The sequence below is a fragment of the Zingiber officinale genome, chromosome 6B (genome assembly GCF_018446385.1).
Source record: "Zingiber officinale cultivar Zhangliang chromosome 6B, Zo_v1.1, whole genome shotgun sequence".
In the NCBI taxonomy this organism is placed as follows: domain Eukaryota; kingdom Viridiplantae; phylum Streptophyta; class Magnoliopsida; order Zingiberales; family Zingiberaceae; genus Zingiber; species Zingiber officinale.
Genome location: NC_055996.1, coordinates 109213278 through 109229835, shown reverse-complemented (window position 1 = coordinate 109229835; position 16558 = coordinate 109213278). Strand labels below are relative to the sequence as shown.

Sequence of the window (16558 nt, the reverse complement as noted above, 5' to 3'; positions counted from 1 at the left end):
AGTATTATTACAACATTATCAAACAATTTTTTCTAACAATGTGAATAATCTTTTTCGATAAATTTTATTTTTTTAATTATATAATTTGCTGGAAACTTGCTAAATATCATTTTCCACATTTCATTTGATGTTAAATCATTTCATTTTAAGTTATAATTCCCTCTGATCCTAATATAAATGATGTATTTAATATATGGGAAAATATATGTTTTCTTTAAAAGGTGTCAACTGGGTATTTGTAACACTTGGATTGAAGCATCTAGATAAGTTACTAGTTTTAAGGGTAATATACACCAATCCTTCAAGAGTAAAGAGAAGGTAACAAGAGCTTTTAAAGCACGCACTTTGATAAAAATCTAGCACCTACCTCCTTTACGTGGAGATGATCAGAAAGTTCATGTGCAGCTTCAAACATAGTATCAAGTTCAAAGTCAAAGAGATAACTATCGAAGACTGAAAAATTAGACAAGTGAAAGATGCATTGGAAGGGATAAAGCAATAGTTAGATTATCTACAAATTAGTGATGAAGAATAGATATGGTATTTAAAGTTGTAGTGTTTATAGGTCTTCTGGCTCAAACTCTTCCATGTTGTATTAACTCTTGAACAAATTAGTTATAATAGACATTTAAATTTGTCTTATTATCTATCATAACTAATGTCAGGATAGATACTGTCGGCTAGCTGCTACAACGTGTAGCAGCTATTATCGAGTAGCTTCTAAAAGATGTAGCAGCTACCCACGTAATTGCTACACATTGTAGCAGTTACAACTTGAATCATAATATATTAAAATGTATCATGAGAACTATAATACTAAATAGAAACATGCCCAACGGTGTCTTCGTCTATCAACCTCATCACGACGTCTGGTTTTCTCCTCTGAAGCTTCGCTTGTATTGTAAGTATTTTGCTAGAGTTTAGTATTTTGATTCTTCTCCTCTTGTTTAGGATTTTAATTTTTTTATGATTTTTTAGGGTTTTGATTCTTCTCCTAGCTGTTACAATGGTGCTAACTAATTACAGGTCTTCTCTTTGAAGTTATGCTTTCAAGGAATAGGGTTTTAATTTTTTTTAAAGATTTTTTAAGGTTTTGATTCTTCTCCTAGCTATTACAATGATGTTGACTAATTATAGGTCTTCACTTTGAAGTTATGCTTTCAGGGAATAGGGTTTTAATAAAAGTTTATAACGTTGTAGCATCTACTCGACAGTAGCTGCTACAACATGGTTAAACTCTGCTGACTGCTATAACATGATTAAATCCTACTTGTTGTCACGTTGTAGCAACTACTTAACCATAACTGCTACAACATTATCAATAGCCACTTTATAGCAGCTACTAACCACATTGTAGCTACTAGACATTGTAATGTATCATATTATAGCTGAAAACTAGCATTGTAATGTATCATATTATGGTTGAAAACTAACATTGTAATGTATCATCAAGATTATCACTAAAATCTGATGTATTTGTTTGACAGGATTAAATGGCGTGCCAGAGAACTTCTGCTTTCCATGTATATCATAAGAAATTGCAATGGAAAAGTACTTACCCTCAGTTCAATGCTTTTATATCATCAGTACAAATAAACGACTAACGGATGAAGTTGATAAATGGAAGCCTATTTGTTTGGACATTAGCCATGTCTAAAATTGTAAATATCCGAAGCCTTATACAAGATATGTTTAACAATTGGGACATTAAAGGCAATTGTTTCATCTTTAAAATCAGGAGATTAACTTTACAAAGAAAGATGTTGCACTAATTCTAGGGCTCCCAAACCAAGGCGACAAAGTTAATTTACAGTTGAATGCAACCTCCACCCCACTCTTTCTTCAACAATTCACTTATGTAAAGTGTTCAAAGAATGAACTAGAGAACGAGATGATTAACCTCAACATATAACCATCATTTACTAAATGTGATACTCTTTTTTATCAATTTTTAATATTATATTTCTTTGTTTGTATATTATTTACTTCTACTACTAACAGTATATCTAGACTACCAGTACAATCACCAATTGACTGTATAGATTTTGAGAATTTAGGTAGGTATAATTTATATAAAGTTATATATGACTATATGAGTCCACAGTTGGAGGTCAATAGTATGATGCTTTCACAAAGGTCGAAGCAGAGAGTCTTGAGAGAAATCAAACTCCCATGCTCAAAGGGTTTGTGCATCTCCTCGCTGTAAATTCTTACATTTGACAATAGATCCATATATGTTATGCATAAAACTATAAATTTAAATATTCTGATTGTATTGCAGGTGTAGATGTATGAACATGTTAGAATAATGAAGCCTTACAAATAACATGCCCTTCTAATAATATGCAGATGGAAGTGGTCAGACTCCCATATGGAAACAATAAAGGATAAGATCGCTTCTTTTTGAAACTATAAAATGGGTCATCAAAAGTCTCTAGGTTATGTTCAAATGAATCCTCAAAACCTATAAAAAGATAGGACAGAGAGTAAAGATAAGGATTACCAAAACTAAATTATATATAGTGGGTAGGTGAATAGGTTCAGACCATAATGTCTTAAACATGATAAAAATAGGCAAAAGCATTAAGTTATAAGCATCCTAGAAAATAACACGCAACACTTAATATACACAAAATCTAGTTTTCTTCTTATCAAATCATGCAACTAGTCCAGTTCGGCATGTAAAGCTTTCTCCCTTTGAAGTGCTTCTTCTAGCGCCTTGTCTATCTAAAAACACATCTTTTCTAGGGCTTCCGCCCGAGCAGTCATCAAGCGAAGTTGAAATCATGATCGGAAATGTTGGTCGATGAAGAGGAGGGGCTTGAGGGAATAGTAGGTATCATTGTTGCCAGGGGAGACCAAGTAGTTTTCTGTATTAACGAAAAATAATAGATACAGAAGATAAAAATATTAGTCTCCTAAAAAAATAAAATAACTCACATAGATTCCCTCGCCAAGGAATAAAGTCCAAAGGAGAGGGGGAAATAGAGGTTCTATGATATTCCTCATCTAAATCATCGGAGGAATCTTCAAAGAGTTGAATAGGAGAGGAAGGAGAAGTTAAAGCAACACATATAGGCTTTAACATAAGTCGCATAAATCGTTACTGAGGTTGGGTAGACAGTCGTCGAGCCTTCTTCAACTTAACTGATCTCTCTACATCGATAGGAGTGGATAAGGCTTTTCTAGAGGCTTTTCTGGAAGCCACTAGGATGTTAATACTCAGAATGAACCAGTATGACTTTCTTATAGATAGAGGAGGGATTTTGAAAAGTTGAGTAATTAATAAACATTGAAAATAAGCACAACAATTCTTACTGTCCAAGTAACTGATACATGTTATAGCAGCAAGTAGCTGCTACAACATGTAGTAGTTACTTGGACAACAATTGCTACAATGTATAGTAGTTACTTGGACAATAGTTATTATAACGTGTAGTAGCTACTTGGACAATTGTAGCAGTTACTGTATATAGTAATTTTAAAATAATTTTAACTAATTTCAAATTATTTAAATATTTTTGTACCAAGTTGGTAAAATTTTCAAAAATATTTTTAGGACTACTAGTTGCTACAAAAAAATTATATACTTAAAAAAATAAAATTTATCAAAAAAGATTATTCACATTATAAGAAAAGATTGTTTGACTTGTGCGTTGTAACTACTACAATGTGTAACAACTACTTATCCATATAACTACTATAACGTTTTACAAAGGAAAGATAAAGGATTATGGAACAAGGAAGCACTATTTTCAATTGTCTCAAATAAAAGGAAAGATCAAAATAATTGACTATGTATGAGACAAACAAAGAAGTTAAAGATGACTCAATAAATGTTTAAAGTTTCACGAGGGACTATGTCAAAATTACCCAATTGCAACTTGAGTTATGAGTACAAATGAAAAAAAAAATTCTTGAGTTCGAGCCGTGTGAGGGTAAAACCTCTTATACCTAATAGTAGGTATTACACGTTGTAGCGGTTACAATTTTAATCATAATACATTAAAATGTATCAAATATGCGAACTATAATACTAGATAGAAACAATGATAACAAGATAAATTTAAATATCTATTCTTCATAATTAAGTAATTTGTTCATGAGTTAATACATTATGGAAGAGCTTAAGCCAGAAGACCTATAAACACTATAACTTCAAATACCATATTTATTCTTCATCACTAATTTATAGAGAATTGAACTAGTGCTTTATCTCTTCCAATATTCACTTTTCTAAAATTTTTAGTATTCGATAGTTTTCTCTGAGTTTGAACTTGATGCTATATTTGAAGCTGCACATGAACTTTCTTTTTCTTTCGATGTAAATGAGATAGGTGCTAGATTTTTATCAAAGTGTGCTTCAAAAGCTGTTTTTGCCTCCTCTTTACTCTTGAAGGACCCGTACCTATTGTCTTTAAAACTAGTAAATTGTCTATATACTTCTATCTAAGTGTCATAAATATCCGGATGACATCCAATAAAGACAACATATATTTTTTTTCTATATTAAATACATCATTTAGAATCATGTATAAACAATATATTATGAATAGAGAGAATTACAATTTAAAATGAAACAACTTACCATCGAATGAAGTGTGGAAAATGATGTTTAGTAAATTTCTTGTAAATTATATAACCAAAAAAATTAAAATTTATCAGAAAATATTATTTACATTAAGAAAAGATTGTTTGGTATTGTTGTAACATCACTTGAATTAACAAACTCCCTTTTTTATAATAGAAATATTTATTCCATTGATTTCTTGAATTTCACACTGTTATGAGCTTCAATTTTTTTAACTTCTTGTTTTTTTGGCACTATTATTGTTCGATTTTAGCGGGTTTTTTTTTTGTATTTGGATTACTCAGATGAAATATACAAGGGAGCAAAAGTGAATGATTAACAAAGATAGATATTCATAAACAGATGATGAAGCTCAATTTGCAATTTTGTGAATTTTTTTAAACAATCCTATTATGCTAATAAATAGGAACATTAGAATTAAGATCTAAATTATGTTTGTAAGAATTGTCTTGATCAGCCTGATCACTCTTACAAACAAAAAATACTTAAGCAAGATTACATCATAAACCCAAATTCAATTCCAATTAGGAGGACAAATCCATTATCCATCAATTGATCATCCGAAAGGGGGTTGGTGTCCATATGGAACCTATCTGATTGGAAGGGTAGACCGGGGATGTAGGGACTAAGGCAAGAAAATCAAATCAACTCTGGGAAGATGACCTACCAGAAATATATCCGATCGGCGAGGCCAAACGGATTTGATGAGCTGGGTCCCTAGTAAGTTTGGTCCAAAAGGTGCTTGGCATGTCCATATGGAATCTATCCGATTGGAAGGATTGACCGGGGATGTGGGGACAAAGGAAAGAAAGTCAACTCTGGGAAGGCGGCCCATGAGGAATCTATCTGATTGACAAGGTCGATCAAACTTGAGGGAGCTAGGTCCCTAGTAAGTCCGGTCCAAAAAGGGGTTGATATCCATATGGAATCTATCCGATCGAAAGGGTCGACCGAGGATGTGGGGATAGAGGTAAAAAAATCAAGTCAACTCTAGGAAAACGACCCACGAGGAATCTATACGATCAACAAGGGCGATCAGATTTGAGAGAGTTGGGTCTCGAGTGAGTCCAGCCTGAGACAGGAGTGGTATTCATATGGAACCTATCCTATCAGACGAGGGATGTGGACCTTACAAGTCAGTTGTTCTGCTTTTTAACCGACTGTGGATTTTGACCACCACATGTTTTCCTATTGACTGATCCTTGATCTATATACACTCCAAGTATGTTCTATATATATACACTCCAAGTATGTTCTACTCGATAGGGCTGCTGAGGTCTTCCACGTCGGATGAGTGGCAGGAGCTGGAGAGGCAAAACGAGGAGATCTTGCGATTCTGCCATGAACAAGGGAGTGAAATTCAAACAATACTTGCCACATTACACCGCACAAAGCGATTGGGGGAATCACTTCGTGCACAAGTATTGGGATACGCTAAGTTGTGGAGCTGAATTAAGTACTGGAGATATGATCCCAAAGCTATCTTATCACCTGGCCAACAAATATTTACATTATTATCAGATGAGCATCAGCAATTGAATATTCTGAGTGTAAATTAATGAACTATCGATCGAATAATTATCGAATTATTATGGACCAGGAAATATGTACAAAAGACAATGGGATAGATGCAATACTGTCTATTTAAAAAGATAAGGGAATGGATCAACTTTGGATCTGGTGTGGGTGACAGTGCCGAAAAATTTTATGTCAATGGAAAACCAAAATTAAATTTTAAATTTTTATGGACCAATTCTATATATAATGGATATTTATTATGAATTTATACATGATAATAGATATGGAACGGTAAATTTTACACGTATAAAATATACATTTAATAATTAAAATCTAATAAATTTAAATTAGATCATTTTAATAGATTAATAACTTACAATATTATAAGTCCACTAATTAAATATAATAATAAACAAGTTGATCATGACACGGATTCTGCCGCTAGCCTGGCGATATGTCAATATTAATTATTTCCTTAGCAATAAATGGACGGTTATTTAAGCTTAATTATTTTTGGATATTCTCTTGGGGATCTGGTCGTGATGTATAGTCATACCTTCCATAGGAACATAGTCCATATGATCACATATAATTAAACTTAAATATGTAGTTCATTAAATTTAACTGTCGTTTTCCAAATGGATCTTTTATATATATATATATATATATATATACACGTACAAATGGCGTTAAAGCGTTGAAATTGACTTGGTGGAAAAGATACTTTGCCGTTATTTGATGGAATATTAAGGGTATCTCCACGAGACGGTTGATGAGAACTTTGTAGCATTTAAAAAGTTGAATAAAAAAAATTAAACTGGTTTAAAGTTTATAGTTTAAGATTAATAGTGAAAACCATCAAATTTATTTTTTATTTTAAAATTAATGTAATATGTATGAATTTATATAACTATATGTTATAAATTAGACCATCAAAAATTCATTTAGAACTTTAAAGACATCTTTAATAGTTAGAGTTTTAAATAAATTCTTTTTATACTTCTAATATGTTACATCAATATTATAAAATTTTATTCTACATCTCTAATGATTAGAATTTTAAGTGGGCTTTTTTTATAATCTAATTTATAACATGGAGTTACATGAATTCATACATATTATATTAATTTCAAGATAAAAGAGAGATAAAAGAACATATTTGAGTTTTTACTACTATTCTTAAACTACTTCATACATATTATATTAATTTCAAAATAATAAAAAAAAATATTTGAGTTTTTTACTACTATTCTTAAATTACAAGTCTCAAATCTCATATGTAAAATGGTTTAAACTTTTTTATTCAACTTTTTTTATTCTACTAAATCCTTACAAACCTTGTATCAAAGATGTCCTAATGATTAGAGATGTTTTAATATAATTGATCATGTCTGAAAATCGTGAAGAAGACTTACTAGGGATATGGTTTTTGCATTGACTATTTGTAGACCTTGCTCTGTTCTACAACACAAGAATCTTCAGTGCCGAGCCAGGGAAGGGGTCCGCGCATTGGTCCTCCGACGCTCAAATCAGTCACCAGAAAAATGGAAGAAAGCAAAGCAACAGTAAGCGCAGGCGTGAATAGTGAATAACGCATACCCCCGCTGATGCATGGACCCCCTTTATATAGTGCCCTTGGTGGGCAACGCACATGCTCCCAAGGAGCGGGCACGCTTTCCCAATCATCCCATGAAAGAACATGTCAGAAAAGTGTCTCTGACACCATATCTTAACAAGGCATGCAAATCCCTGATGAGACAATGGAAGCTTTCGTCATACGATCCACCTGTTGATCATGCCTCGTGTTAGCGGTACTATCTGCCAAAAGGATATTAAGAGATACGTCAATGATCTCTCTGCTTGGCCGAGCGGGGTAACTGCTCAGCAGGAGAACCCCTCCATTCGGTCGGCCTCGGTTGCTCTTCCCTGCGATAACTGGGTTCAATAGACTGTCTCCGTCCGACCGGACAAGCATTTCAGTCTCATTATTTCTTGATTCGTACAGAGCGTCTGACGATCTTACCGTAGTATTTTGCTCGAACAAGCCATTTACAAATCGGACATTGTCTGCCCCGAATGGTAATTGTAATTGACCTCGGTTCGATAACTATGGGTGAATCCGTTGACTCCCTAATGTCAACTATCTTAACTTTAATAGTTAATCGTACTTCATTCGAATTAGATGAACCCCTTCTCTTATCATCATATCAATAATTTTATAAAATTGATGTTGCATATTAAAAGTATAAAAAAATTCATTTAGAACTCTCAGCATGTATTAATTATTATCATTCATTCATCCGTTCAAGGCAGGTCTTGGTCCAATCTTCTCCAAAAGATTCACTATCTTAGCGGCCCTCACTTGGTCCAATCTTCTCATATGCATGCATGGAGGTTTTTTTTTTTTTTGGGTATCTAATTAATTTAATTATTTCTTTGTCCTCCCTGTTATATTTTGTGAATGATACATTTTGATCCATCTAAACGAGATTAGAACTATGACTATATGCTAGCTAACTTAGTTTTAGTTTCGATCGACACCTAAAACACCTGATTTGAAATTATGATATGCATGATGAGTTTGCAGAAGTTATATATATATATATATATATATATATATATATATATATATATATATATATATATATATATATATATATATATATATATATATATATATATATATATATATATATCGGGTTTACTCATTATAATTTTCTAACTATGTAATTATTTGAATCTCAATTAGAAAGTAATTTTTATAAAAAAAATTGTTAATTTAGTTTATCTCTCATTAATTCTATATATCACCACTTTTAGCAGATAGCGCTAGAGATCTATATTTAGATTGCTTTAATTTGTCTTTTTTGTTTGGTTGAGGCTGCGAGCCCAACAATCTATGCTTCTTCTGAAAATTCTGCCACTATCTGCTGTCTGCTACTACTGTCTGTTGCTTTTCAAAGTGGGTAGTAAGCAGTGATGTCAAACGGGTCAGGTACATGTAGGGCATATGGTCTAGGGCCGATCAATTAGTTTATTTTTGTGTTAAGCATGAATAGAGTGGTAAATGACCGAATGCTCGTAATAAGTTTGGTGTTCGGTTCGGTAAGAATTTTTTTATATTCGTTCATACACACAAGATTAATTAAATAAACAAACTCGAACAAATCGTTAAACGACTAAACAACAAGCTTGAAGACATATGTATTCAGTTTATTAATATTCGTGAATAATGTTTGTGAATAATGTTTGTGAGCAATGTTTATGAATCATATTCATTAATAAAATTTATCAATATGCTAAATAAATAAACTTTTAAAACAAATAAAGAAGTTTGAATTAAACCAATCAAATAAGCAAAAGTTTTAAACAATTAACATCTAAACAAACCAAACTCAAGCCAAACTTGAATCAAGCTCAAGTTCATAAAAAATAAATCAAGTCAAGCTTAACAATTATTTCAAAGCGTGATTTATTTTAGGCTTAACTTGGCTTGACTCAGTTACCTTATCAAATAATGTGACAAAAGGTGATTTGCTCACCTCCTGTGCCCCCGCTTACCCATTGTTAGGCCAACAAGAGGAGGTAAATCATGAGTGACTACTAGTCATTAGTGCAATAGCCAAGGTATGAGAGAAGGCATGCTCGGACGTATCGAGTTTCGATCCCATGGCCTAATGTGATAATACCTCATGTCTTAACCACAACATCGTTCCAAGGGAGCAGTTACCTTATCAAACAAGCTTAAACTGTTAGTAATAATTCTTTATTTCTAATTAATGCTTATATGTATAATTTATTTCACTATTCAATCACTCATATGTCTTACTTTATAATAATTAAACAACATGATTAAATAGTCACAATTATTATTAATTATGCTAAATTTATATTGATCAACGAAGAGAAAATTCTCTTTATATTCATACAAATGAATTTAAAGGAAAATAAAAAGATCATTCTCATATTTATGCATAGGGTTGTAAACAAGTCAAGCCGAACCAAGCTTTGGGTGCTCAAGTTTGTAAGGTAATTGAATCAAGATAAGTTAAGTTTAAAATGAACCAAACCTTTTAAATTATTGTTCAAGCTTAACTTGGTTTATTTTTTATGAGCTTGGCTTGAGCTTGGTTCGTTTAGATGTTATCGAGCTTTCAATTAAAGTTTGGCTTGAGCTTGGTTCATTTAGATGTTATCAAGTTCTCAATTCAAACTTGTTTGATTGTTTGAAAATTTTACATGTTTGATTGTTTATTAAGCTTGATAATTTAAATTTATTTATTTATTTTAAAAAAAAATTCTTTATTTAGCATGTTAATAAGAGTTCTATTAATGAACATGATTCACGAATATTGCTCATGAACATTGTTCACGAACATTAATGAGTTGAACACATATGTTCAAACTTGTTTGTTTAGTTTAACGAGTTATTCAAGCTTGTTTATTTAATCAACCTTGTATATATTGATATGAACATAAATAAACTTTTACCAAGCTAAGCATCAAGCTTGTTCATGAACGTTTAATTCATTTACAACCCTATTCATGCAATATGAGAATTAACGTATTGCATTAAAAGACAATTGAATGTATACATTATGGAATATATAAATGAAAGGTTACAAAATGGTCATCGCTCTACTTATACATAGGTCTATGTTCCATCAAAGAGGCTAAGTAAGAAGAGAGGTCAAGAGGGAGAAACACAATTGTCTAAGGAGTTCTAGTTTCTTCATACTCGAAGGTCATCATGAACCAAGATATGTTTTACTTTTAAGTATCATATTGTGAAAATTATTTTGTTCAAAACCTTGGGTATTAAGGAATATGCAATAACTTAATTTACATATGCATATTCACATTCATAAAGATATATGTTATGCTAACATGTATGAGCCAAAGTATGTTTTACTTTTAAGTATCATATTGTGAAAATCATTCAATTCAAAACCTTGGGCATTAAGGAATATGTTGTTATGTTTGAGAGATGTTCTAAAACAATTATCTTATGGTTTGTACTATTTATTTCTATAAATATAGATTCACTATTTGAATGTACTTTACTTGTGTCTCTGAATGATCTTAAACTCATTTGCTGAATGTCCGCAATATGATTCATAGTATAAGAGAACTTGTATTTGGATTACAACTAGTGAGAGTCTCTTCATGTGTAATTATAAAAGTATTGAAACATTCCCTAGTCAATGAATTGATATATTTAGACATCATCACTTCTGTAAGACTAATACAGGTTATATTCTTTGGTCTAGTCAAGCAGTTATTATTCACTAGCTAAAGACATTGAGATGTCAAGAGTTAAACGTGGATACTAGTTATGATAACTAGTTCATTGGAGTGACATGCTGTAAGACTTCATATGATTCTCTACATATATGGATATGTCTATGAAGTACTTACTGCAGCTGAATTCAAATTTTCTTCGACTTATGGTATTAAAGTCACCTCAGTATGGAGGTTTATACTTTGACATCTTAAGCAAAGTATCTCCTAAGAGATGTGAACACGGGATGATTGGGTATAAGTTGAAGTATCCGAAAGTGTTTGGATAGTCCACAAAGGATTCACCGTTCCTTGCTAGGAGACATATATCCTATGACCACTTATCAGGATTACTCAAAGTCTTTGCAAAACATCACATGCTAAGAGTATAAGACTCTTAGACATATGTAGGAGCAATTTAAATCCACAGGACAAAGAAATATTACTTGGGCTAGGTGTGACGTAGTCAGTCTAGTGGGGATAGGCACATGGACCATGTCCTAAACCAAGTGAGTATAAGACGAGTGAAAGGAATAATGCACGACTCACTATAGCTACTAAAGAGTTCATAATTAGTTCTAAAATCAACTGTGATTTTTCAGTTAATTGAGGATCATGATGTACTACTAGATGTCACTCATGATTGATCCATAATTAAATAGTTAATTATGGATTATCAAGATAAATCAGGAACCTATTAGGCCATACATACTACGAGTATCTAAAAGACATAAAACAAGTTTGACAATTTGATTTTCAGATCAAAAGATAAGATGTTTGGTTGGACCAGATGCAGGGCAAATATGGAAGATATTTTGTCGGAATGGAAATACGGATGAGCCACATCTCTTATGAAAGAGTTAGATTCTATTTGGTTTAAACCAAGTTAGTTTGTTTATGAATTAAACCAAGAGGTTATTGGGTCAAATTTTGATTAAGAAATTTGGGTCGGGTTTAGACTTTTTAATTCAACTCATCAAGAAAACTTATATATTGATATAGAAGAGAGAAAATTAATAACGAATTCATTATTCGTGAGTTTTGTTTTGAAAATCTAGCCTCCCTCTCTCTCCTCTCCTCTCTCTACTACTGCCCATTAAAAGCTCGAGGAAAAAGCCAAGGAAGAAGTTTTTCTTCCTCGAGCTTTTGCTTCATCTTCCTTCTCTTGGATCACATCGTCTCCATGTTTGGTTAGTACCAATCGGAGACGAACCTTGTTGCTCATCAGAATTGTCTTGAAGAACTTGGTATTGATGCGAATAGAGGCGAGGTTTATAGACATCATTAAAGTTGATGCAATGCATTTTCCCCTACGTATCATATATAAGGTACACCTAGAATAATTATTATTCTTAATTTGTTATTTTACAGTTATGTCTATGTGATTGTATCGTGTATGCGTATGGTGTGTGTTATAATAAAATAATTTTATTATCGTACTTTTACTTCTGCTACATGTTTTGTGAAATGGGTCAAGTACACACTGCAGCGGGTATACCCAACATATGCAATAACTAAATTTACATATGCATATTCACATTCATGAAGATATATGTTATGCTACCATGAACACCCTGAATCTTGGCTCGGCTTGGTTTGTTTACCGCCCTAAGCTCGGAGGTCAATTTTTTAAAGGTGTCCAATTGGTTATGGAATTTAATCGAATTTTTTTCTAAGAGTATTGAGAATTTAATGAAGAGATTTGAGTTAGCATATATTCGACAACACTTTTGATGATCAAAGATTTTCAAAATTCAAACATTGATAATAACTTTCAAGACCTTTTATAATTAATTAATGTATTAGTTGGCAGTTCGGCACCCTCAATTTCATTGCATGGATGCACAATCAAGTAATTCTTCAGGAATTAATAAGCACAAAGATAATAAGCACAATCAAGTGGAGGAGGAATCTATCTCAAGCTTGTCACTTCTCAATTATCTCTGATCTTCCTCCCAGAATCAAACAAAAATTTATCCTCTCCCACATCCCAACATTCAAATGATCCAAACTAATCCTTATGCTCAGCCCCTGATTAGGCCACATGAAAGCCCCATTAGCAATCTGGCAGCATCTCTCTCATCTTTCAATGGCATCACTGCTTCACCTATAAACAGCTGCTTCTGTTCGGTTGAGCTGGTAAACTTGTACCTTTTCTTGAATGGCACAGCGCTGTGATCCATGCTTTTGCATGACTTCTCCTCCTTTCTCACCCTACACACTGCAGCAGCAGCAGTAACAGCAGCAGCTTCCATGGCCCTCCTCACCTTCCTCTGTCTTATTCCACAAGCATTGCAAAGAGACTGCAAGAAAACAAAAAGCAAACAAACAAAAACTCAAAACGAGTCTTGTTTTTAAAAATAAAAATAAAATGAGATTAAAGATTGATTATTGTTTTAATTACCTTGGGGCCGTGAGGGCCACTCCTCCACAAAGGAGTCTTTGTGGTGTTGCAATTGGAGCAGGCTCTGATACTGATTGGATCGCCTGAAGACTCGAAGATGCTATTTCTTTTGTTATGATCTCGAGTCGAATGTTTCATGTTGCCTCTAATTGGTTTGCACTGAGATGGCTGGATCTCTCTGCTGATGTTGCTGATGGCTTTATAGCAGAAATCAGTGGTGTTTAGAATGGAGTGATCCCTGGGCTGTTGTCATATTAGACAAGTTAATTGGGGGTGTGATGGCGAATGATGATCATGAGCTAGCTGCAATATTACCTCTTGTTGCAGAATCTGATTCTTGAGGCAATGGTCTCTGGCATGATCTACTACTCCATGATCATGGTGGTTTCTTGAGAAGTTGAGGCAGAAGCATGAAGAGGTGGCAACTGGTGGTGTGAGGGGAGGGTGGTGTCCAGCAATTTGATCTTGGTCTTCTCCATCTGATACAGGGACGGTAGCAGCTTGGTTTAGATCAAATGGAGACATGCAGAGAGAGAGAGAGAGAGAGAGAGAGAGAGAGAGAGGGAGAGAGGAGAGGAGAGGTGTAGGGTTTGGAAGTTCTTGGAGGGGCTATATATATATATATATATATATATATATATATATATAGGAGTACTAAGAATTGAAGTTCAATGAAATGTGATGAACATAACTTCTCAAAAGTAAAAAAGATTATATTTCATTCAATAAAAATGGAACGTTACTAATTGTTGTTGGCTTAGTGATAAGCGAACTATATCAAATCAGTATAACAACACTGTTTAAACTACCAATATATTGAAGTGTTATTTTGGGATGGATAAAGCAACAAGAGTTGAAGGATTAAAAATAAGAGGGGTTAAGAGATGAGATGGTGAGTGATCCTGAGCTTCAAGTTCATTATCCATATTATCCTCAAAAATATAAATTTTCATTGGATTCTATGTATGACAGAAAATCTGGATACGTATCTCACTTCTCTGTCAGAGAGAGATGTGACAAACGAATTACTGTTTCTCCATGTGAAACCAAGGTTTTCAGGGAACTTAAGTTAGGGCCCGGATATGACCAATGATTCACTATACTTTGGTTATGTAACTGTAGGACTGATTTAACAAACATGCACAAGAATAGAAAATATTTTAGTTGTAGTTCAATCAGCAAATTACTAAACCATATAGTTTAAATTTCTTATTATCCAAATTGTATATGTAATTTTAAAAATACTCAAATCACATATCCAATTGGTTGCTTTCAATAGGATATATATATATCAAATTGATGCTTAAGAGTATAAATATAATAAAAAAAATTAGATGAACACATAAAACTTGATTCTATATTATTTAGAGCTCTTTAAATTTATATCAACCGATTTTGACTGAAATCGACTGATGGACTTAAAAAATTTGAAATGACATGGAATAAAGTCTTATGTGCTCTTCTAGTTCTCATAATTATATTTATGCTCCCAAATAAAATTTCATACGTCATAGTGAGAGTAATAATTTTTTAAACACAAATTAGATTTTTTTTTTAAATCGATTGCTATAGTGTAGCAATCTATTAGGTATGTTTACGTGACCATGAACCTTAATAAAAATAATAATATAATTAAAAAATTATTTATGATAAAAAAATTCGTTGCTCTCAATACAATGTATCGAGTTGATGTTTGAAGACATGAATATGTTGGACCCCGTGGTAGTTTTGATGTGATCAACCAAGTTAGTTAGGTCCTGCTGTGTTTGATCCCTGTGTCTGAGTGTGCAGGAGCTTAGGAACACAGGAAGTCGAGCGGAAGACGCAGCTAGCGAGAAGGACGGCACGGGAAGGGAGCCGACGGGCTCGGTGCGTCCGAAGGACGAGAGAGCTACGGAAGAGTACTCCGGTGGGCGTGAAGAGCGTGCGTGGCGTTCGAGGGACGTTAAGCCGGGACGGAAGGCTACTCGAGGAGAAGGCCGGGAATTGGGTTTGGGTGAGCCCTATTCCGGTTGGCCACAATCACCCAAAAGATCGGAGCATCGGAAGTCCACGCAAAAGAGCTGAAAAAGGAGCTGTGCTGGAAAATCCAGCTCAAGGCGCCTTCAACAGTCTTGAAGGCGCCTTCAACAGTCTTGAAGGCGCCTTCAACAGTCTTGAAGGCGCCTTCAACAGTCTTGAAGGCGCCTTCAAGGCTAGTTCAAGGCGCCTTGAACAGTCAAAATTGACCGTTTGCGCAGCGGAAAAAGTTTTATCCGCTGACCGAGCTGGAGGCGCCTTGAACCCAGTTGGAGGCGCCTTGGACTCTCGGGATAAGATTTCCAGGGCCTATATAAAGGCCCCTGGAGCTAGGAATTAAGATACAACTCAAGCAATCAATCTGTAAGCAATTCCTAGCAACTAAGTGAGCGTTCTAAGTGTAAAAAGGCTTCTCCGCCTACAGTAAAGGAGATTCTGCTAGTAGAGCTTTTCATCGCCCTGGATTAACAACCTCCTTGGTTGTAACCAGGTTAAATTCTGTGTCTGTTTCTTTTTCTGTCTTCTTAATTTAGTTGTTGTTTTATTACTGATTTTATTTCTGAGTTGAAATCCGAGTAGAGTAGTTTCATTTTATTTTTACAGCAATTCACCCCCCTCTTGCTGGTCTCCGCTGCACCAACAGAATATAATCAGGAGTCATTCTAATTTATCTAAGTTTATTATCCAACTTTGGCTTAAACCGGTTGATAGACCTAGAGAGTTCGAAATGATATGGAATCATGTAT

The 16558-nt window shown here is 33.7% G+C and overlaps 1 protein-coding gene across 1 annotated transcript; it reads right to left on the bottom strand.

Annotated features, from left to right (window-relative positions):
• Positions 1 to 13230: 13230 nt before the first annotated feature.
• Positions 13231 to 14394, bottom strand: LOC121990519 (GATA transcription factor 21-like). The gene is made up of 3 exons (XM_042544633.1): positions 14109 to 14394; positions 13794 to 14036; positions 13231 to 13692 (listed from the first exon to the last, which is right to left on the bottom strand). The coding sequence occupies exons 1-3, from the start codon at positions 14316 to 14318 to the stop codon at positions 13414 to 13416; spliced, it is 732 nt and encodes a 243-aa protein (XP_042400567.1). The 5' UTR covers positions 14319 to 14394; the 3' UTR covers positions 13231 to 13413.
• Positions 14395 to 16558: the final 2164 nt, after the last annotated feature.

Bases quoted from the DNA above. Each gene is read 5' to 3' on its own strand.
- LOC121990519 (XM_042544633.1), bottom strand. From the start codon at position 14,318: ATGTCTCCATTTGATCTAAACCAAGCTGCTACCGTCCCTGTATCAGAT. The intron at 14,037-14,108 runs GTAATATTGCAG...ATATGACAACAG, and splicing joins ATCAGATTCTGCAACAAGAG to CCCAGGGATCACTCCATTCT. The intron at 13,693-13,793 runs GTAATTAAAACA...GTTTTCTTGCAG, and splicing joins GTGGCCCTCACGGCCCCAAG to TCTCTTTGCAATGCTTGTGG.